Consider the following 23,083-nt stretch of genomic DNA (forward strand, 5'->3'; position numbering starts at 1 on the left):
TTGGGTGTGACTACATGCAGAAAAGCTGGGATTTCCAGGTGATACTAATCAAAGATGGCAGAAGCAACTACAAAGCATACAAATAAAGCATCCAAGTTTCATGTATTAAACCAACCAGGACAGTGCTTACGGTATAAAACCTAGGATACAGTCAGCTGTGTTGCTGCGAGGGGCCTGGAGCTTTATTGCGTGATAGTAGCATAAAAATAAATTATGTTATTATTATTATTAGCAAACACATAATGGCCGCACCTCAAGTACTGTGTTCAGTTTTGGGCCCCTCACTACAAGAAGGACATGGAGGTGCTGGAGCGTGTCCAGAGAAGGGCAACGAAGCTGGTGAAGGGTCTAGAGCACAAGTCTTATGAGGAGCGGCTGAGGGAGCTGGGGTTGTTTAGCCTGGAGAAGAGGGGGATGAGGGGAGACCTTATTGCTCTCTACAACTACCTGAAAGGAGGTTGTAGTGAGGTGGGGGTCGGTCTCTTCTCCCTGGTAACAAGGGATGGGATGAGAGGAAATGGCCTCAAGCTGCGCCATGGGAAGTTTAGGTTGGCTGTTAGGAAAAACTTCTTCACCGAAAGGGTAGTCAGGCACTGGACCAGGCTGCCCGGGGAAGTGGCTGAGTCTCCATCCCTGGAGGTATTTAAAAGACGGGTAGACGTGGTGCTTGAGGACATGGTTTAGTGGTGGACTTGGCAACGATAGGTTAACGGTTGGTCTCGATGATCTCAAGGGTCTTTTCCAACCTTAACGATTCTATGATTCTAAGATTAAAACATAATGTGCACTAATAGTTGATTATATTGCCTTCCAAAGATCCCGTGCATTTTACATAGATGTCTTTTGGATCTGGAAATAGAATTTCAATAGATGGTCCCACTAGAAAGCTTATAGTTTGTCCCAGCTTTTCTTGCATAGCTGCTCCCAGAAATGTGTGGTAACGTGTATATGTGTGCACATGTATGGGTAATTTCTGACTATTTTCTGTATCTTGGCTGAGTCCAACATGCAAATTCAGGCTCCTCTTCATCACTACCAATGTAGAAACACAACATACTGTATTGATGGACTTTAAGGTCCAGTAGCTTTAACCTTAATATAACAGAAAATCAGGCCCCTTGCTCTCCCTGCAGAGGAGAAACAAATGAACATCAACCTGCTTAATACACGATCCTGCCGAAAAACTGAACCTGAGGGTGCATCAGTTTGATGGTTCTCAGGTATCACAGTGTTAAATGTGGGATAGTTGTGTGGATGGATGGCAAGGGAGAGGATAAGTTGGTGACACTGAGCAAATAAATACTTAGGTGTCACCTAGTGCCCCTAAAACTACATTTTAAGCATGAGTTATTGTCTTTAAGTATGTAACTGGAAAATGAGTAGTATGTTGGTGTCATCCCTGAAGCCCCTTATCTTTCTCTAATAAGAAAAGGCAGGAGAGAGGAACGTGCTAACGTCGGTATCGTGCTGATGTTTCGGACCAACAAGCATTTAAAAACCTTACTCGTTCTAAGCCTGGACAAGGAAAGGTATCTAGTAGTTTGACTCCATTGTCATCATCCAAACACAAAAAATACTGGCTATTACAGACTGATCAGACTGAAGGAGACGCAGGCTTTGACCATGGTTCTGCACGCATTGCATAGCTTCATTCCTCTAAGTAGTTCCACTGAGCCCAGAGGGACTGGGTCTCCTTCCGTATTTACTGATGGACGGAGACTCATGGCCATAATTTTTTGCAAGAGGAAGCTCTAAAAGGACACATCTGCATCTTAAGAATATTCATTAGAAAAGTGAATAGTGGTCTTGTTCAGAATAAAACTTCTGGATAGGAAAAAAATTCAACTATTGCTGGTGGAGTGGAGACAGTTATTCTTAAATATTTGCTGGTGCACTTCTCCTCCTGGCAAGTCACAGCAACAAGGAAAGGCTTTTAATCTTTAAAAGGAGTTTAAGTGAGTCGCTAAAACTTCAAAATGAGCATGCACAGTGACTGTTACAGCCAGAATTATGTAAAATTCTAGGACGGACCTGGTCTTACGGCATTTTGATTATGAGTTAACTTTAACATGAGGATACTGGTTTTGTTTGTTTGTTTTTGGTTTGTTTTTTTTTTTTCCCCCCAACTGCAGCAATACCTTTCATAAACTGTCCATTAGAACTAGTGCTATGCCTGGATTCAAGTCTTGTACTCAGCCACGTAGAAGACAGGTTGTCTACAACCACAGTGACATACTATGCTGTAAGAGTTGTGGTGGGGAAAAAAAAACACAAACCCACCTGAAAACATTTAGTTCAGAGACAGATCCAAGAAAAAACCCAACAGTTCTAGCATGTCCATTTCATGCCAGAAGACTGAGTATGAAATTTTCCTAAAGCAGAGCAGGGAGTCTGGTGTTGGCCCAGAGAGTTTATTCACTATCACTATTCACGTTATCAGACTGTCTCCATATGCTGACAACAGAGGTGGTCTTCGTAGGTCGCATCTTGTTTTCCGAAGATGCATTCCTCTTGCGGGAGGTCTGTCTCAGGGTAACTTATTCTCCAACTTGATAACGATGAGCTCCTTTTTGTCACTTTTCCCTGGTAGCCATTTTCCAGCCAATCTAAACGCAACTGTTGCTCTTTGCGTAGCTCTGCACGTACGTGCACGCATGCGTGAGCTCCAAGACCGACCTGGTTCTTAACACTCTTGTCATTGTCCATGACTTTTTGTTGCAATCTATGTTTTTAGACCTCTGTCTTGCAAAACAGAGGTGTCGTGGTTTCACCTTTGTTTCTCTCAGCAGAAAGCCTGGCTGGGGCATTTTCCCCCATCTGTCTCCTTTTTTTTTTTTTTTTTTATCCTCTCCTTGTTTTCCTTTTCCGTTGTGCCTACCCTCTTTGCAGAGCGGTGGTGAACGACATTTAAGGAGTATGGGGGAAGGCACAGACTTCTTCGCCAAGAAGAATGTCTTTTGGCCCAGAGCCCTGGTGTGAGGTTCTCGGCTGCAAACTTAACTTGACGTCTCCAAAACTTTGCTTCTAATTCTCTGCTCTCACAGGTAGAGCTGACCCGTTTATACCAAAACCAAAAATATGATACTGATTTCTCATTCTCAAAAGCTCATCCAATCTAGCCAGCTTGGGTTCTGGAAGGAGCTCTGTCAGCAGCCACATCTTTAGCTACAGTATAGGCATACCTGCTGACTGCTAAGCCATCCACTTGCAAGAGAACATGTAAGCTTTGCTTATTTGCCTTTCCCTCGCTTAATTACAGAGAGTCCTCCAGAGTTTTCCCCAAGGTTTTATGAAAATCATCTGGTAGGGCATCTAAAAGATTTAATGTAGTAAACAAGTAAACAAAAGTCTGCAGCTTAGAAGGCCAAATTTCAATTTGATTTATTTTACATTCCATAGAGTTTCACTGGTGACAATGGTTTTGTACAGGTTATAAGTGCAAAAGAATGTGACCCAGAGAGAGGCTTCGTGCTCCTCTTTGGCAAATGCTGTCTCCCATCTGTTTGTCACTATTAGAACATTTCTTCATTGGCAGATGAGAAACAAAATGTACGAAAGGATGCAGTAAACTATTCCATGCTATCATCAGTACAACCAAATGCATACAGTCATTACTCTGATAATGATGTAGCCTCTTGTTTTGGCCAACTGTCAGAAATCTTCAACGCAATACATTTAGTGACTAAATGATGTACTAGTGGCATGTGAAATGGCAATGTCTTTGGAACAGGAAACAAGAGAAACGATTGCATGGCTTTACATTCTACTTAGAAAACAGTGTCTTGTGTTACAAAATTCCTACTTTGTGGCTCCTCTTGTTAGTTAAGTGCTTTTTTGTTTTGTCAGGCAAAAAAAGAAAATCTTTAAGATATGTATCTTTATGTTGTGTATCTGGGTTGTCCTCCAATTGAGTTGAAATGAAATGGGGTCAAACCAGAGCATTTAAAAATGACCAGTATTTGTAGTACCTCCTCTGAGAGCTCTGTCAACTGGAGAAAAATTTAGAAGAGGTTCTAAGCAGGCTGAAAGGGAGTTACTTGCTATGACTGTTGAGAAGGATCACAAGATTTGTACAACCTATTTAAACTTGAGATACTATTCTGCTGGTGAGCTGTCTTCTGATGACAATATATGGTCTCTTGTCCATTCAGAGGATCCAGAATCCCTTGGTGACAGATACGTGCCAGAGATTTCAGCTAACTTTCAATTATTCTTGAAGATTATGGATGTAGTTATTTCATAAACCAAACTACCCAGCTGCAGTTGCAAATTTTTATTTGCAATATTGGAAGCTGTATTAAAGTCTGGCTAAAAGCTAACTTCCAGCTTGAGTAACCATGCTTTGAAAATTGCTTCTAAATTCCTCATCTGTAGAGCTTTAACAAGCTCTTTAAGGGGGATGGGAACCTAGATTTAGAAAAGTGCACAGCACGTATTATGTCATGTGTATAACATAAACAGTTGTTTTGTGGTGTATACAGGGTTAGTTCTGCTATGGAAAGGAAGTGTTGTTTATTTTGCAGGAGAAGGAAACACCTGATCTAAACGTAGGGAAGATGCACCTTTGTATCTCCATCTTATGACATGCCTGCCGGTGCCTGTGGGAAGACAATATAAGCCCCTCTACTCCGCTGGCAAATATATATGCTGAGTGTTCATAAACCTCTATTCACTCAAGGGAAAGGTGCAGCAGTAAACACAAGGTCTACCTATAACTGAACCCACCTATGTGGTGTTTAGTGCGTGGAAGTTAAAATACACCTGCTGGAGTTGCAGGAGCCATCAAGCACCACGTGAAGTTACTCAGGCCTTCAGCGGCCCCTGATCCAGCATGCTGTTAAAAGTATAGCTCCATTCCATTACCAACGTGTTACTTTGGACGTGTCCAATGCCGTTCACCAAATCAGCTAATGAATTTACTGCACCTCAGTTACTCTGTGGTACTCCAAGAGCGGCTCTCTGCCGCTCGCTTCCCACGCGGTAACTTCTCCGTGTAGGCAAGCCCGAGTGCTGCTCCAAGTGATTTCAGTCAATGTATTTTGCAATCCTTCGGCAGCCTACTGTTTATTCGCTGTCAGACGTCCCGACAATGTAAACTCTACAGAGCAGGCATTCTGAGATCGGTTGCTGCGACACCACCTCCCTGTTGCCAAAGCCACACCGTTCTGTCTTTACGCCTATCTCGGATGGCTGCAGGCCGAGCAAAACGCCTCACAGATGATGGTTCGGTTGTCTGAACCTCAGGCCTGCGCTCCGAGCAAGTGCAGGGCCAAGGGTGCCGGTGGCGGGGGGAGCAGGGAGACCGAGCGGCGCCGGGCCCGGGTGCCTGGGCGGGCCGCGGCCCAGGCCGTGCCCTGCGGGAGGCCGCCCATCGCCCCCGGGGGTCGCCCGACCCCGCCGCGGGGGCCGGGAGGCAGCGGCCGTGCCCCCCGCCCCCAGCCCGCCGCGGCGGCGCGGGGAAGTCGGGGCCGGCGGCGCGGCGCCGGGCCGGGCAGGGGGTGGGGAGCGCCCGCCTCTCGCGGCTCGCAGCCGGGTGCCTCCCGCGGGCGCGGCGGGCCGCCTGGCGGGCTGGCTGGCTACCCAGAGTGCAGCAGGCAGGCGGCGGCGGCAGGCGGCGGCCGGCACCGAGCTGCCGGCGCTCTCCCGGCCCGCCGGCGCAGCGGGAGCCGGGCCCAGGCGGCGGCGCGGCCCAGAATGCGAGTGTGAGATGCTTCCCCCGGCAGCGGCGCCCCGGGCCCAGGCGGCGGCGGCCCCCGCGTGGATGCGGCTCTGGAGCCGGCGCTTCGCCCTCCACAAACATTTCTATAGGACTCATTCGCCCTGCTGAGGAGATCGGCCCGGCCCGGCCGCCTCTCCCCCTCGCCGCCCCCTCCGCGCGGCGGAGCGGCTCCCTCAGAGACTGCCGGCCCGGCCCGGCGGGCATGGAGGCCCCCGGCGGCGCCTCGCCGCTCAGCCCCGCGCTGGTGGGCCGCCTCCGCCAGGAGCACGAAAAGGTAAAGGCCAAGGCGGCCGGGCCGGGCCGCAGCGTGAGGCGGGGGGCGCGGGCGGGGGGCTCGGGGCGGCCGGGGCGGGGGGGGGGGGGGGCGGCGGGGGCCCGCCCCCCCCCCCCCCCCCTCCCGGGATGGCGGCCCCCGGGCGGCACGCGCCGGGGCCTGCGTGCGGCGGGCGGGCACGTGACGGCGCTGACGTCACGGGTGGCGGTTGAGGCGGGTGGCGGCGGCCGGGGCCGGTGGGGGGACCCGGAGCACCCCCGGGGCCGGGCCGGGCCGGCGCTACCCCGCCAGCCCCGCTACGAGACCGCCCCCTCCCCGGGGAGCGAGGGCGGCGGGAGGCGGGCGGGCTGTGGCGCGGAGCGGAGCGCCGTCAGCGGGTTGGCAGCGGCGGTGTCGCCGAAAGGCCCGTTACAACGACGCGCGTCAGGCCGCGGAGCGGGAGTCGGCAGGGGGGAAAGGCCGGGCGAGCGCCGGGGAGGCCGGGGGCCTGCCCTCGCACACCCGGCGCCCTGCTGTCGGCCTGCCTGCCCTGGCACGCCGCGGGGACCGTTACCGTTGTGCGAGCGCGAAGTCTGCGTACGCAGCTCGCTCTTAGGCGCGTCTTTCACCCTCTTCCCGCGGCTCTGAGGTTCTGCCCGTCGCAGGGCCCGTCACACACCTTCTGACACGCGGCCCTGCAGGCAGGCCCCGTGCGAGGCCCGGCAGGTGTCTCCGAACTGCGTCATCTCATGGGCCAACTTGAAGAGCGGGTGTACCAAAACCTAATTGTTCATGACTTGCCTTAAAAAACATGGATTGGGTTTGAAATGGGTTTGAAAGAGCCAAAGTCCTCTGCAGAAATGATGCCTGGGAATTGGGAGGCTGGTTCCGCATGCGGCCACAGTACAAAACTCGAGATAACTTTTCTTGCAGATCACGCTCATAATCTAAGGCGAGAGGGCCCTGCTAATCTAACAAGCGTGACTTTGGGCTCGTAGGTCCCAGCCTTGCAGTGAGCTCGGCGTGGGTGCAGGAGTCACTGCGGAACTCGTCGTCGTGCCAGTGTATTACTGGCACAAGTACGTTTGCCCACCGTCTGCACGCCTTTCAATTTTTCTGCTCATTTTTCTCATACGATTGAAATTTTTTAAAGCTGCTTCTAAGATGCACATTAGAGCTCCTCAGTTATAACGGAGGACTTTATCTTCAGCGTGTATTGCTTTCTCACGCGCTGGTTTAGTTAAGAGTAAGAAAACTGAATAGCACGTACGTGGTGTAAAAAGCGCGCCTTGTCTGGAATACTGCGTGCACAAATGTGTCTGCTCTTGAACAGCACGCTAGATCATTACTAAAAGATCTACATAACCCACTGACCATTAATGTGGATGAACAGTAAGAGGATCTGCTGGCGTACTCTGCGTCGTCCATTCTTCACAGAGAGTAACCCATTATACTGATAATTGGTGATAGTCACCCGTCTGCTGTGTAAGCGGATGTCTGTCGTAACTACGTAGAATTATTCCCAGTTCATGGTAAGACCCCTCTGTAAGCAAGTTTAAGAGTCTCCTTAAACAGATCTGCTCCAGTGGAAAAAGAGGCCCAGGAGACCATTAATTAAGCCTCTGTTAGGCTGATGTACCAAAATTATATTTTATCATAGGGAAACTTTACATAATTTCTGCAAATGGGCTAAAAAAAATTGAGCGCTTCAGCTTCAATATGAAATTATACTAAACTACATATCTTGGTTACAATGGAGTGTCATGATGAAGATATAGTAGACTTTCCCTCTATGCAATGAATATATATAATTGGATTACAACCGTGTTTTCAGTTACAAAGATACTGTATTTTAAGATGGAGGAGGTCTTTTCATTTCGGCTGCCTCTTTTCAGAGATTCGTATTTTTCTCACAAAATTACTGAAGTTGAAGGCTCATGTTTTGGTCTTAGCACAAAGATGAGAGAGAATTAGTTATCCAGTACTTTGGTAAAGTAGTAATTGTAGTATGAGCATCATAACAAATAGTAAATTTATTTAGCCAGAACTATATGTATACTGGCATTTAAGCAGGCGCGTATATTTCTTTCAATTACTGTGATGTTGTGCTGTCCCAGTGACGCTTGATTAAGTACGAAGAAACCTATTTATTCCCATTTGTCTGAAGGCAGCCTTTAGTGTAATAGTGAAATACAGCGTTATCTGTCTGCAGAATTAAAGATAATATTTGAATCACGGTTGATTATTTTAACATCCAGGCCGTTGTACAAGCCTGGTTCAGCTACGACTTTGAGCTTTTAAGTGCTAAAGAGCTGCTCTGGAGAACATGTGAACTGAGGTTTCCTTCCTGTTTAAAAATATTAAAAGAACAGGATGTTCATGACTTTCTATCTTTAATCTGATTGAGGCTGCAACTTCCAGGTTTAGGACCCCTGGTGAAAAGTAATTTTAATTCTTGTTTAGGACTGCCTGCCTGTTGGACAGATTTCATCTTGTTAATTTGTAGTGATAGTAAGACCAAACTGTTAGAAGCAATTTTCAGTGCTCCCACTAAAGGCACTTTGTATAAAAACATGACTTAGAATGTGTATCTTGGGGATAAATTATAGAAGAATATCTAGTAATTTTCATGATAAAGGCCATCGTTGGAAGCACAGTGCTTGCGTAAAGTTTTGAATATTTCTGTAAAAAGAATATAATGTATGTATCATGGATTACGTGCAAAAGCAATATATGTTAGCTGAAAATACTGCGTTAAATCCATTGCAAGTTAGTACAGGAATTACAAAATGAATATTTAAATAGGTGGAGTCTCATGCTATAGGGCTTGTGTTTAAATATAATATTTGATATGCATTTATTCCTGCAATCAAATGGGTTGGGATTACTAACAGATAGGAAGTTGACGAGTCGGATCTGTGTGATTTGGTAACACTTGTGTGGACAGTGAATTTACAGTGGGCTGATACATTCTATAGTTTCTGAGCAATGCAATGAAGTGTAATGGGAGACATTACAGAACCAATTAGACCCAAGAGACATTTGTAGAGTGCAAACACAGGCATGAAGAATCTAAAGGATTCCAGTGTTAGCTGGCAAGATGATTTTTTTTTTTTGTATTGCACTGACAAACACATTTTTTTATTTTCCTTTTAGGAAAATTAGGACAAGGAAGTGACTCTCCTGTCACTCATCATGACAACAAAGCAGAATTAGATTTAGTGCAGCTATTACCATAACTCATTGGCCACTGTGTATTATGACATATTCTTAATTTTTATGAATTTAAATGGTGGAGCTGTATTATCTGTAATTTCCCAATTGTTTTCAAGATTCTGGGTACTTGCAGTTTTTTTAACAGTTGAACAACTTGGAGGTGGGTTATGGGGAAACAAATCACAGAATCATAAACTTACACTCTTTTAAATTGTTTTCTTCCTGTATGAATTACTTCTGGGGCTGGCTGCTTTTGTCTAAGTCTTTTTCACGTAATATCTGTGCTATGAAATCAGCAACTTGGCAGTTTTAAAGTTGTTCCTGCAGTCTGAAAAAGAGCAGCGAGACTGAGTAGGGTCTCGTACACCACGCTGCTGCAGGAGCCACTGCAAATCTGGAGCCGCTTGCTTGCAGACTCGGCAGGTGAGATTCAGTGTGCTTTCCAGAGCAGCCTCTCCCAGGGTATTGCGCTTTTCCCAGCCTGCATCCAAGTTAACAGAATCTAGAGAAAGCCTGGGTACGAGACACCAGTGCAGCAGGAGTTCATTTTGCACAGTAACTGAGAAAAGTTAACATAGTGTCTGAAGCTTGGTTTGGCCTGCTCCTTTTTAAAAGGACCTGTCTGAAGCTTCATTTGCCATATTCCTTTTTATAAGTTACCTGGACAATTACCTCTTCAGAAACCTGTGATGACATCCACTCCATCCTGTCCAGTGCTTTTTTGTAATAGTGGGTTCCAATAATGTTTTCTCATGTGCTGCTTTCAAGTAAAAGGGCTAATTCAGTCATTATCTGGAAGTTTTCAATGTAATACTTATTGTTCCTCCAGGGTTAACTGATCATTACTTTTGCTTTTTGTAGTCAATATTTGTCTATGTTCTTATTAGTATGAATTAAATACCCACTAGTTTATGTAGTGTCAAGAATTGTGAAATAAATATGTTTTTTTTAATGGTAATTAAAGTTAAACTATTCAGAAAAGAGTTTAAAGAGCGTTGCCTTTATTCTGGAGTGGGCAAGTCTGTATATGTCCTGCCTCATCAGTAACCAAAACATGTAGATGAGATTATATCCACAAAATTTAAATGTTACTGAATTGTGCTGCTCCTACAGATGTCTACAGATTTCTGTGAGTAGATGCAGTGACCAGAGTACTGTTTGGGAATCATCTTTAGTATCTGTAGCATCTTTGCAGGTCTCTGTTCCAGAAGTTAAGCTCATAACCTGTCTTCTCAGATTGACTCAGGTACCCCTTGCCTCATGTATTTCTTTCCTCCTTTGAGACCATGAGCTTGTATTTTGTTTTAATTTGAAGTTCCAGTCTTGCAGATGGATATGCTAGCTCAGAGCTTGCCATCTTGAGGCCCTCAGAGCAGCAGCTGCACTGAGACTTCATTTTTTTGTGGTGGGCCATGAAGACACCGGGCTGCACTCTGCAGTTGCTGGTTTTGTGGTACCTCTTGCCTGTTAGCGTAGGCTGCAATTTTGCTGTTAGTGTAAGCTGACTGGTGAGTTGACTGTCATAAAAAGGGCGAATCCCTCTACCACTTTTGTACCAGCACTTGTGATCAGACTGCTGTGTGGTAAGAGGAATCCAGTAACGCCTGCCAAAACGGTCATGTCAAGTGCCAGCATGAATGGGGCAGGGGAAATGCAGAGCCAGCGATGGGTGAAACTGGACTGGCGCTCTGAGCCATGGCCGCGCTCATACTGAGTTAGAGCAGTTGTGTGCAACGGTCTCAGTCGCTTGTTCAAAAATTTCATTAATGATCATGTGAGTTATCCAAGGAGGAGATGACTTTAATTTGGTGAACTTTTTAATCTTAGGTTTTGTTGTGACTGCTTGCTTCTGCTTTTGAGCAATTTTAGGGTGGCACATTTGTGATGCTGCTCAGTGACCTGGGTTGGGATCCAGCTTAAAAGCAAACTTTGTTGTTGACTTTTTGCTTCTTTTTCCTTCCTGGATTATTTTTCAGCCAGTGTGGTTCCCTAATCTGGTTGATTGTGCAGCATCACAAACATCTGCCAGCAGATTGTGTTGGGTTGGAAGGATAAGACGGTGGAACTGGGTAGCTGGAGACAGGGAGGGACCGATGACTAGTTTACTCAGGACAGCGGCTGAATGTTGAACCACAGCCTGAAGGTATGTCTGTGAGGCCGGTGCCGTGGATCATGTAAATTTTAAGCTAGGTAACTCAGGTATTGCTAGCAGCATAGTTGTTGCACCATAGACAACATCAAAGCTTGCAAAACCTGCTTGAGGTGTTGGTAAGTTAGATCATGGGAGTTCTATGCTTATGTTGTCTGCTGCTGTCTTGGTATGTGAGCTAGCAAGTTCCTTAGCTCTGTCTCAAGGTGAAGTTACATGACATGGATATGGACTTGCTACCAGGGAAAGATGAGACCTTACACCAGATTGTTCCTCGCTTGCATCAGTTCAGTTGGTTGAGAGCTAATTAAACTCACTCACTTAGCGGAAAACGTCCTGTTGCTGTTGGGATTTTTGTTGGGTTTGTGAGTTGAAATGACTCCCAACGGGGACTGACAAACAGCAAAACAGCATAAAGGTGCTGGGAACTCGTGGCTGGACGCGAGGAAGAAGGGTGCTGGCTCATGGGAGCTGACGCTGCCTGCCTGGCTGTTGCAGGGGAGTGGGCTGCCATGCTTACGTGTGCCTGTGCCGTTACTGCAAGGTAACTGTAGGTTATTTGTCTGCCTGACCTGTGACCACAGCAGCGGTCACAACATAAAATAGTCTTGAGAGGGCAGAATTTCCCAGCTGGCAAAGAAGAGATGAGGCATTTTCTGTCTGCTTTATAATTCTTAGATGTTTCTAGTAGAATTTTTAAGCTCCCCAAAATCATTTTGGTCAGAACTTAGTTTTTATTTATTGCTAAATAATAGTTATGTACTACTTTTTCTGCAAAACTGAGAGACCCAGTTGTGTGTGCACAATTAATGTAAAATTAGTAGATCTTCACTTGTTTTCTTGTAGAGAAAGGTAAAAATTGTGGTTATATTTCTAAATAAGATTTTTTCCTTTAGAAAGAAATGTTTGACATGATTCAAATTTCTTTCAGTCTCTCTTTTCCTTCAGTATTCTTCCCAAACACATCTCTTTGAAAGGCAAAAGTTTCCACCCAAAGGGGGATTTATGTTAATAATTTGTTGAAATGTAGTGTTTTTGAGTAATATGATTTAATAAATGAATATGAGAGCTCAGAAATGCTTTCTTCCTTTCCCATTAGATCATACAGTGTGTCAACAGACTGAAGAACTTTTAATAGTTTTATTTCATTTTTTGATTGAAAATGGGACTTTAGGAAAAACAATTGTGCAAATGTTAATTCTGTCTTTCTCCATCAGTGATTGCTGTGTTTTAGGCAAGTACTGTGTAGTTTCCTAGAGGAAAAAAAGAAAATTCATTTTAAATGTTTATTTTGCGTGTGGCTTGTTACATCCTTGTTACCAAGAGATGATTAAATATTTGACCACCCATTAGTGTTCTTCTGTAATGTAAAGTCATACTGTGAACTAGTTATTTCATCAGTAAACTTTTAGGGTTTGGGTGTGCGACAGAGAAATCTCATGCATGAGTTGCATGGCAGAGTGGGTCTTGATACTGCAAACATTTACAGATGGAGGCAGCTCATGTGCATGTATCAACTGCAGTAAACACGTGAATGTACAAGGTTAAGCAGTTAAAACCGTGCAGAGTTGGAGTCATCTGAATTAGGTCAGTAGTGGAAATTATCTTGGATTTATCATGAGCCTTGCAAACATGGATCTGCATTTCAGAAAACAAGCTTACACTTGCGCTGTAGTTTGTGGAAGGTTCTGAAGAATGGAACCAAGGTCGAGACAGATCTTTACACAGTCCCAAATGGCAGGGACAGTCTCCTGAAGGCAAATCGTTGGTTTTAGACTTTATTAGACCCTTACTTTAATTACCACCTCATTACTTGCTCTGCTTCCACAAAAAGTATTCCATACTGTCATTTTCCCTAAGTAACTGGAAATGTGATTGAAAGGGATGTTTAAAGTGAGACTAATTCAAGATTAAATAGTCACAAATTATATTATTGCTACATGTAAACAAATTACTTGCATATCTGATTTTATTCAGATTACTTTTCAAGTGGTAAATAATGCTTTATCACTTATATAGTGCTCTTACATCTTTAGAGTGCTTTTCTCACATTAATTAATCATCATTAAACACTCTGAGGTGGGTAGGTTAATACTATTATCCCCATTTTGCAGATGAAGAAATGTAGACTGAGAGGTTGTGATTTGCTCAAGGCCATATAGAAGAAATAGAATCAGAGCTGGGATTAGATCTGTGTCCCTAGCTTCTAATTTCAGAAGACCAGCCAGATTGTGAGTCACAGTTTTGAAGCAAAATATACAAGTATGCATGTAGAAGCAGCACACGTTTTCTCGGCCTCTTAGATGCCTAACTTGCAGTTCATTTAAAGAGAAACTTTGCTTTTCTGCCATGCTACCTATTTCCACGTTCATACCCTGAAGTGTGGAAAGAGCCTCTCGTTCATTTAGGAATTGTTATTTTCATCATTTTCATTGACATTAACTTTCATCTTAAAAATAGCAGTTTATAGTTCTTTAGACTTGAACATAACTGTGTGACTCGGATACAGCAGGTTTAGCATTGGTACCCGAAACTGTCTACATATAATACTAGTATCAGCTCTGTTGCTTATAATTTTTCACAAGCTGAGCCATAAATAAAATTCTGACTTGGCAGCTTGCCTTATTGCTGTTCAGAACAGATGAGAGAGAGAAGAATTACCCTCGGCGTGCTAAAACCATCACCTTTGTAGGCAGTGACTGGCTGCTTAGGAGAGAGAGACATTCGCAGGCGTGCACTCCACCTTGGAGAACTACCTAAATAAAACAAAACAGTCTTGGACTGGAGAGGAAAGCAGAACTATTTGTGCACCACCTTGATCATCAGAAGCACCACAGAGAATTATGTTCAGCTGTTAGTAATGGAAATGTGCAGAAGCAACAGGTAAGGAAAAATCAGGTGGAAGAAAGAGGCGCCCTTGTGAGTGAGGGCGAGGAGCTGCTGGGGAAAGGTGGGGTCATGGGGAACAGGTTAGAGACCCATGGGCACGTACGGGTAAGAATCAGCTTCGTGCTACAGCACCCTTCTCACCCGTCCTCATTCCCAGGGCAATGTTGCAAGTGATGGTAGTGCCTGGCTGCTGAGTTAGGAGGTCTGGCTTCTGTTTCTAGCCCTGTTCCTGACCAGTGTTAGTGGTTAAGTTACGCAGCCTGTAAAGTCAGTGCAGTGCTTTTCCGAAGCGCTGTACGCTTTAATTCATGGAAGAGTTTTTGAGCTCTTCAGATGGAAGATCCCGGAGAAGGTGGAATATAGATAGATAGACTGGGAAGAGAGTGAGTGTTGAAGATAAAAGGAACTTTCTAACGTCAGACAGCTAACGAAGCCTTTGGCTGTATGATAGGAGTTGTTTGGGGGTGACTGGGAGTCGCTAGCCTGCAAGCTGCCCTGTGTTCAGATTGGCACGGTGGAACTGGGGGACGCCTGGGAGTGATCACAGGTCTAAAGCTGATCCCTCAGCCTTCCTGTGACTCTGCTTGTGAAACCTAGAAAGTTCCCTTAAAGCAGCAACGTACTCTTCCCTTTAAATAGCTCAAGCTCCTAGTAACGAGAGCAGAACCAACATGTAATCTCCTGCTTTAATGGTTTGGTTTTAAATCCAGAAGGAATTACGCTTTGGGTTACAGGTGCATGAGGTGTGCTCTCCCGGGGCTGTCCTGGGCGGCCGCTCGCAGAGCTCCCAGGTGTGGCTCTGTCCGCTCAGGGGCTGTAGAAGCACTAAATTGTAACAAGTTGCTGTTGGAGGAAAGGAAGGAAACAAGATATTTGCCCATTTGTTTTCTTTTAAGACTATGGAATGTGTTTTCCGATGGTGGATCCTGTTTTAATAACCAGATCCATGATTAGGTAATGTTACGTTTGCTGCAAGAGTAGTTTAATAAATATTTTAGTATGCAGATAAGCCATTGATAACTGCATGCATTCACAAACTCATACATTTTTATGCCTAAAAGGGGAGAATTCAGAGTTTATTGATACCACTTCCTCTACCATGTCTTAAAAGTAATGCATAGTTGGTGGCACTAGGTGTCCAGACAAATTGAACTCAAATGAACAAACAAATAGGTCATTTATTTTATTTACCCTGAAAGGAATTTTCATTCTTTAATTGTAACTCTAGATATAAATTATGCGTGGAAGATGGACTAATGATTTTCCCGTGTTTGATTAAAGGCAAAGAATCAAAGATTTGTTTATATATTTATCTATTTGTTTCTTTGCTGTGATAAAACCAGTTGTTATCCAAACAGTGTGACTGACCTAATAAAGGACATATGCATAATTGATCTCCATCTGTTTTTCAATATTTATTCTCTCTCTGTTTTTTTTAATAGAGTTCAGTTCCAGAAGTGCAGCCTGAAACATTTTTAAGGTGGTATATTTTGGCACTTCTGTAAAAGGTCTCATTTTATGCTGGGCACTGAAACGAAAAGGTTTGTGGTTTGTTCCACCCTTTAGTATCCCTTCAAGAGAGATTATATCAAAGAAGAAGAATTAAATTAAAATTGATTGGTGTTATTGATTTTTCTTTTCTTTTTTTTTTAAAGGGGATAAAGGGCAATGGAAACAGCATATGCCCCTATGCTGTTTTACTGATGGACTATTTTTTAAAAACACAAAAAGCGTATGTGCCCAATTTACATATTTACTAATTAAAAAAGCTTCCTGGAAACATTAAGTAGACTATCTTCTGTAACCTTTAACATTGTAGCTAATGGATATAGCCTGGAAATTTTCATAGAAGGTCCTCTAAATAATGTAAATGATTATGAATATGTAACTAGTTAATATGCAGCTACGAAAGGATTATCATGTAGAGGTTAATGAACATGCTGCTCTTATGGTTTGCAGGGCTTTTCTTTTTGTGCTTTTAGCTCGCTTCATGCATGGAAAGTCATATATTGGGAATGGAAAGCTTCCTGCCTTTTCCATCTTCATCTGTAATGGGGCAATTAAACTGGAACTTTCTTAAAGGATTTCATAAACATTTTTGTGTGCTTAATTATGTTGTGTACTTCACAATCACTACCAAATCTGAAAGAATGAAGGGTGTTGATAGAAAAGGCTCTGACTCTCCTACTTGCGAGTGGTGGTCTCCACTGCGTGTTAGCATTGCTACCAAACATCGCTGTGCTGTATGATTTGTACCTTTTACAGAAACTTTACTCTTAAAATGGTCTTAATATAATAGTATGAATTAGATTTCTGAGTTGATGTCCTACGGAAGCCTACATTTATTCTTAACCTTAAAAATAGTTAGCTGGCACATGAATGAAAATATTTGCTAGGCATTTGATCTATAGGAGTTTAAAGCAAATGATAAATTTAAACTTGGCTTAGGTGCGAGGAGTTACCTGGCTGAATTTCCTGGTGGATTACGAAATAGCATAACCACAAATGTAGAGCTGATCCTTTTCATTTAAGTACTTTAGTCTGTTTAAAGAATTATTAGCTCACAAAGTAGTTCTATATTTTTTTTTTTTTTTACTCCTATATGAGTAGAAAGTGCAGGGTCTGAGATCTGTTCTGCAATAGCTGCACATATGCTAACTAAAAAAAAAATTGTCTTTCATTCTGTTGTTTGGAAAAAAAAAAGAATTATCTGCTCCAGTGATTTCAGTGATACTTGAATGTATGTTATTGTTTTCTCTGCAAAGTTTCTCATTAATTGCTTTCAAATGTTAGCATTATTTTGGCTATAGGAAAAACAAAATTTGTAAAAAAAAGAAAAAAAATCTAGAAAATGCTTATATTGAGAAGATGTCTAGACATACTTAATTGCCTCATGGCTTCATTGCATTTCATATAATTGAATGAAATTCTTTGTTATATTTTTGGTAACCATTATTCAGAGATCAGAATATGTTTTGAAAGACAAAATCTCCACGTAATTGTGTCAGAGAAGGTCACAGGTTTCAGCATCTTGTCTGTTTGCTCTATCTACATAGTCTAAAAAAATACAGTTAAAAAAGAAAAAATATTTCATTTTAACAATGCACTTTATTTTGTAAATTATTTTGGATCTCTTGGGAAAGCCTGTGGCAGAAAGAAGTAAGTGAAATATTCAGATTAAAACTTCCTTTTTTTTTGACACCCAGAAAGAGCAGAAGGGAAGCCAGCAGCCTGTAATGCTGTCAAATATCCTTGTATTTAAACACCACAAAATGAATTTGTGCTTTTTCAGATTAAAACGGCCTGTAGAAACGTTTGTTGATGTACTGATAAAGGAAAAAATGTTTTTGGTGCTGTGGGGTTCATTTATTTTTGTTTTTTAATGAATGAGTATGGAAGTTACATTGATGTCTTGTTATAATTTATGTTGTTTTCTTATTCCGCAAACATGTAACACTGGAAATAGATCTCCAGATTGCACAAACTACTACTTATCTTATATCGTGTGTCACCTAATAGTTATGGAGCAGGTATTGTACCAAAATATGAATTGAAAAGCTGTAATTTTTTCTGTGGTTATCAGTCTGCATTAGTGTGTGATAAAGTGTGCCGCTTAAGAACTACCATTCACATGCCTTTGCACTGACAAATAAAAATGTATATAGAGACACCACCAAATCTGTAAAGCTACTGTTCTAGTTTCTGATGCATTGACATTGCAGCTGTGTGCTTAGCCTTGTTTTTTCATGAGTAGTTATCTGTTTTAATGACAGGTGGTCACTAGCTGCCAAGAAAAAATCCAGCACTGGTAAGTGAAAAATGTTTGATTACATGCTTAAAATGCTGATGAGTAACCTAGTTATATTTTAGTAAAGTACTGCTATTTATTCTAGTGATAGCCAAATCCTACTAGCATGTTTTGGTGATTATACTTAGTGATAGCTCAGAATTCTTGCAATGTACTCTGTTCAAAATGTATATATTTTCCACTGATATCAGTACTTTAAATCACAAATACGCTGAACCTTAGTGTTTATACTTCTGCTTTAAATACCCAGCTCATTTGTCATTTTTCCCTGAGTAACCTTGTGGGATGAATGCTGAATTTGCCTGATTGGTGAAAAGGTACTCCCAGGGTAGAATTAATTATTATTCTTGTTTTCTTTCTAACTGTGGAGCAAGTAGGGAAATTCTGCTCCCTCCCCGCCCCAGATGGGCTAAAACAACGTGAAAGTCATCTTTTCCTGTTTTTTCCCCCAGTAAAGCATGTGATAAGGCTTAGTTTGTAATGCTTAGAAAGAAATGGTTTGTTATGTAAAAAAATTATCTCTGGGCACTTTTTTCTCTGTTGGCAATTTATGGTTAATAGAAAACATGCTTAGTAAATGATAGTTTTGTATGGCATCTGAGGAAAATGTACATTTAATGGTGAATGAAATCTTATCTTATGAGTTACTGTGAGATATAACAGTTGATCTTACAGATATCAAATTACAATATATCCATGCTGTGTTTACCATGATTTTACTGAGAGAACAACAGGAGCTGTCTTGATTATTGTCTGCAGGGTTATTGCAGAATCACAGCAACTGCCCCTTTAGTGGGGAGATTAAACCTTTGGTTATACATCATCAAGCATATAATATTTTAAATTTATTTTAAGAGGCTTTTTCTTCATGCCTGAAAGATCTCCAAGCAAATAATTTATATTTAGTGTGTATCAAATGTTTTTAGTTTAAATGCACATAGGCTGCAAGCACTGGATAAGAGGAAAAAAATCAAGGCAATCTATACACATCATCATATTAAATTCTGACTATTGGCTCGCAAAAATAATCTAAAACTAATATATTTCATTTATGTTTAAAATTCAGAGACTGCATTAATTTTCAATAAGGCAAATATTATTGAAGTGCCTACTGGTGCTGCTGTGGTGAAGTCAGGCAGAATATCTCTAGCACACGTACTTTCTCAGGAGCTTTGCAGTGTCCGTACCAATTTGGTCCTGTGTGAAATTCTGCATGTACATTCTTTCACTAAGAGATGGTATTTTTCAGAAATAAACTAATGACAGAAAGCCTTAGAATTTGAACAGATTTTTTGAAGTTTGGAAAGTTGTGACACATTTCATTTTATAAAAATGGCTGAGGTTTGTGGAGTGGGGTGGGAGGGTTGGCTGTGGAAGGAGGAGCTGCTCGTGTGTTTGCTTTTATGCAAACTGTGGCCCTGGCCCCATGAACTTGGGGGCCTTGGGCACAGAATGTCAAAAGGAAAACCTAACTTACTGGTGGTATCTTTTATGTAGAAAAGCAGTTTATACAGCATCCATACAATCTTTATTAAAAAATTATTTAAAATTTAGTACCCTTATTTAGATCTTGATTGTGCAAGAGCTGAGTGCTCTTGTTTCAACTGAGTAATTTGTTCATGTAAGACCTTTTAAGTAGTCAGTGACACAGAAGAATGTTAAATAGAATTGGGTGAATAACAATAGGGTTTTAAAACGCTCAGCTTCAATATATTTCCATTAAATTATTTTCTTTTTCATTTTTTAGTACACTTCTTGAGGTATATTTCTAAAGCCCTGAATCCAGTAGTGGGTCTGGTATGGGATTAAACATCTAGACGTGCGTTTCCCCTTGGAGGGACGTGTTCACAGCTGGAGTCCCAATACTTATCCTCCCTGTTCACTTTGGTTCTTCATTGCGTATGGGGACCGAGCGTAGCGCTGTCACACCCCAGAGCTCCTCTGACCATCAGCTGTAGGCGAAGAGGGAGGTCAGCTTCCATCCTCAAGTAATGCGGTTTCAGGCCACTTAATTAAAAGGATTGATTTTAATTTTCTTTCTCTCGATGGTCCAGTTCAGGATGTGGCCACACTTCTAGAGATTCCCATGGTGGAGGTTTGATCAGCAAAGGGCAGTAGTCCCACTGGAAAAAAGAAACATACTTTGCTCTGTAAAGCAAAACAGCTTTTGTAGCAAGTGATTTCTGCCGTACCCTAATCAGATTATTCAGTAACGGGCAGCACTCAGACCTTAAAGGCAGTATCTTCTTTTCAGATTAATGAAGAAATGTTGAGTGACTTTCAGCCATGAAATGATGGGGACGTTTAATCCTGCTGTGAGTGGGGGGATTGTCATACTATTCTCTTCCCATGGAGTCTTCTCTTCGCATTTGAGACAGGGGCAAGGCCTTCAGCTTGGGGATTGCGTTTGTTTTTCAGCAAGTAGTTGGAGTGCATCGGTGTCTATTTCTCAAATACAGATCTCTGTGAGGCAAAGGCTGGATTCTGTAAATATCATGAAGTAATTGATATTGTTGACACCAAGTTGTCATTATATTGCCCCCTCCCCCCCGCAACATCTCGGTGAATTTTAAGATTCATGAGTTTGTCCTTCCTCTTTGAAGGAAGTGAATTATATTTTCACTTCGATGTGGGCAGTGGACAGAGAAACTTGCCTAAAATGTCTGGGAGAAATCTTCTGTCAAACCAAAGCAGCAGCAAACATCTTTTGTAAATAAGTTGTATGGAATATGGTTTTAATGTCCGAGTGGCGTAAAAACCTAAATTCCTTTTTTCAGGATCAGTTCAGCAACTTAAAATATGAAGTGCTCCAGGTATAAAGTAGGGTGATTACAGCAAAGTTCAACTATGGAAGCAAATGAGTCAAAACATAGGAGTATCAGATAATTTTTTATAATGAATGCGAAGAAGATTTCACTCTGCTTATGAATCTAAGAAAATCAATGATAGTATTTTGAGAGTTGTGTTATCAGCTATGACATCCATTTTTCAGCGCACTTATAGATTGCTTTCCTGAATCATCCTCAGAAAACCTGTAATTTGCATCTTGGGTCAGCGTTGTTAAGTGTGCTGCTCCGTGCTTTCAGTTGCCTTTTATTGCAGAATTTACTACCATATCTATGTTTACTATTTTGAAGTACAAGTAAACAATATCATCAAACCTGACATTTATATGCCAGCTACTTCATGCAGGAGCTGATTTCTGACCATCTTCAGAATGGCAGCGGTCAATGGACCAAAAAAAGGCTTTTTCCAGCTGAATTTAAGTATTTAAGAATGTCTTCACAAAAGAAGGCTTTTTTAGAGGGAGTGTAGTTGCTTGTTTTGCACACAAAGGAAAATCCCTGCAGCAACTGAAACGCTGTATCTTGCAAAGTCCTCTGAAGAGCCAGGTGTCTGCTCTGGGAATAATTTGTCTAAGTTCACCAAGCCATTTCTGTCTTGGGTAGCAACATGTAGCCTGAGCCTTATTTACATTTTGGATAGAGAAGCTGCAGAAGGGATGTTTCTCACCTGTATTGTCCCTTGTCAGGGATTGAAGATGTGACAGAATCCTGGTGGTCACGCCATCTTTCAGGAGTGTTGACTCTCGGTAGGAACACAAAGTTCACGTGAAAATCAGAATTAATTAAAATTGTGCCCATTTATGTCAGCTCAAACCAAGGTCATGAATCCTTTTTTGCAAGTGATAACTTTGAAGAATTTGCCTCTTATAAAGTATAAACTGGATTTTCAGTTATTTTTCTAAATATTGATGGTGGTATAACTGTTGAACTTGAACATGGAGTGAGATATGCCAAATCCTAGTAAAAAAAACTGATTCTTTGCACTATAAAAAATACAAAATCGGAGATGTGCATGATCTGAAATAATCACGTCCCTATTTTAATGGACATTATTCTAAAATAATCTAGCTATTATATTTGTCATCCCAAGTCTTTTATAAATAAGTTATTGTATATGTTTAAGAGTAAAATAGTCTATTTTTCTGTATTTTTTGTGCCTTGTTGAATTACTAGCAGAAAAACACTAACTCTTTACTTTAGATATGAAATTGAATCAACTTGAATTTGTCAACAGGAAGAAGGTGGAGAGCGATTATGAGGCTCTTCAGGAACGACTCCGTACGTTGCCCGATAAACTGTCCTACGATATCATGGTATGTACGCTCTAGAGTTCACACAGGGAAAAGGGCTAAAATTTTTAGTAACTGAGGTACCTGCACTGGCGGTGAGGTGTTGTTCAGGTTGCCATGTAGCACTTAGTAACGTTACTTTTATTATGATAATAGTTAAACCTTTGCTTTTGTTTGTTTCTCTTTTCTTTGAAATCCACTGTAAATTACAACATTACTGACAACCAAGAACTGATGACATAAATGCTAACACAAAACCTGACATGTTTGATACGTAAAGCTATTGTATAGAAAACTATAATTATGACTGAATTACAATACTTAGTCATTTCCTGAGAAGAAAGTGGCCGTAGTATTTCCTGATTCATGGAAATAAACCCTAGAACATTGATTTTTACATAAAAAGGTGCTGCTAATTTCTGTATCACCGATCTTCACATTGACATAGCGATCTTTTCTGGTGCTTTGAATCTTCCCTAACAACTGCACAGCTCCCTCGGTAAACTTTACCCTGTTGGCTTGTGCTCACCAGAATTTTGACCAAATTGGCTTTTCTCTCTTTCTTTTTTTCCTCCCTCCTTCTCAGGTCCAATTCAAGATACATCTTTGAAGGGAGGGAAGTTGTACTGTGAATAACTGAATGGCTAATTGCAGCACAAAGGGCCTGACTGCTGCTTTCTTCCGTGGCAGCCTGGCTCAGCATATAGAGTTGAGCTGTTAGTAAGATGGCGTTGGAGTACATTTACCCTGTGGGAAAAGAGAGTGTTTCCCTTTCCTGTGCTAATGATTCAGCTCTGGATTTTGTGTGCGTAGTCCCATCACCACGTGCATATGTGTGGCCACATGATGTAGAGCAAAAAGATTGTGTTGTTTTGAAGCATAGGAAAAAAACTATTTTAAAAAAGCCAGATAGG

General features: G+C 42.1%; 1 protein-coding gene across 1 annotated transcript in view; it reads left to right on the forward strand.

Moving 5' to 3' along the window:
• Window positions 1-5,489: 5,489 nt before the first annotated feature.
• URI1 (URI1 prefoldin like chaperone) overlaps window positions 5,490-23,083 on the forward strand; it is a 43,191-nt gene continuing 25,597 nt past the window's right edge. The window contains exons 1-3 of the mRNA XM_087739333.1: window positions 5,490-5,993; window positions 18,000-18,034; window positions 22,115-22,193. Coding sequence (XP_087595459.1) covers window positions 5,922-5,993; window positions 18,000-18,034; window positions 22,115-22,193 — 186 coding nt within the window. The 5' untranslated portion in view covers window positions 5,490-5,921. The remainder of the gene's footprint in view (window positions 5,994-17,999; window positions 18,035-22,114; window positions 22,194-23,083) is intronic.

This window comes from Nipponia nippon, unplaced genomic scaffold (genome assembly GCF_047370975.1).
Source record: "Nipponia nippon isolate SJK-2023a ecotype South Korea unplaced genomic scaffold, ASM4737097v1 scaffold_7, whole genome shotgun sequence".
In the NCBI taxonomy this organism is placed as follows: domain Eukaryota; kingdom Metazoa; phylum Chordata; class Aves; order Pelecaniformes; family Threskiornithidae; genus Nipponia; species Nipponia nippon.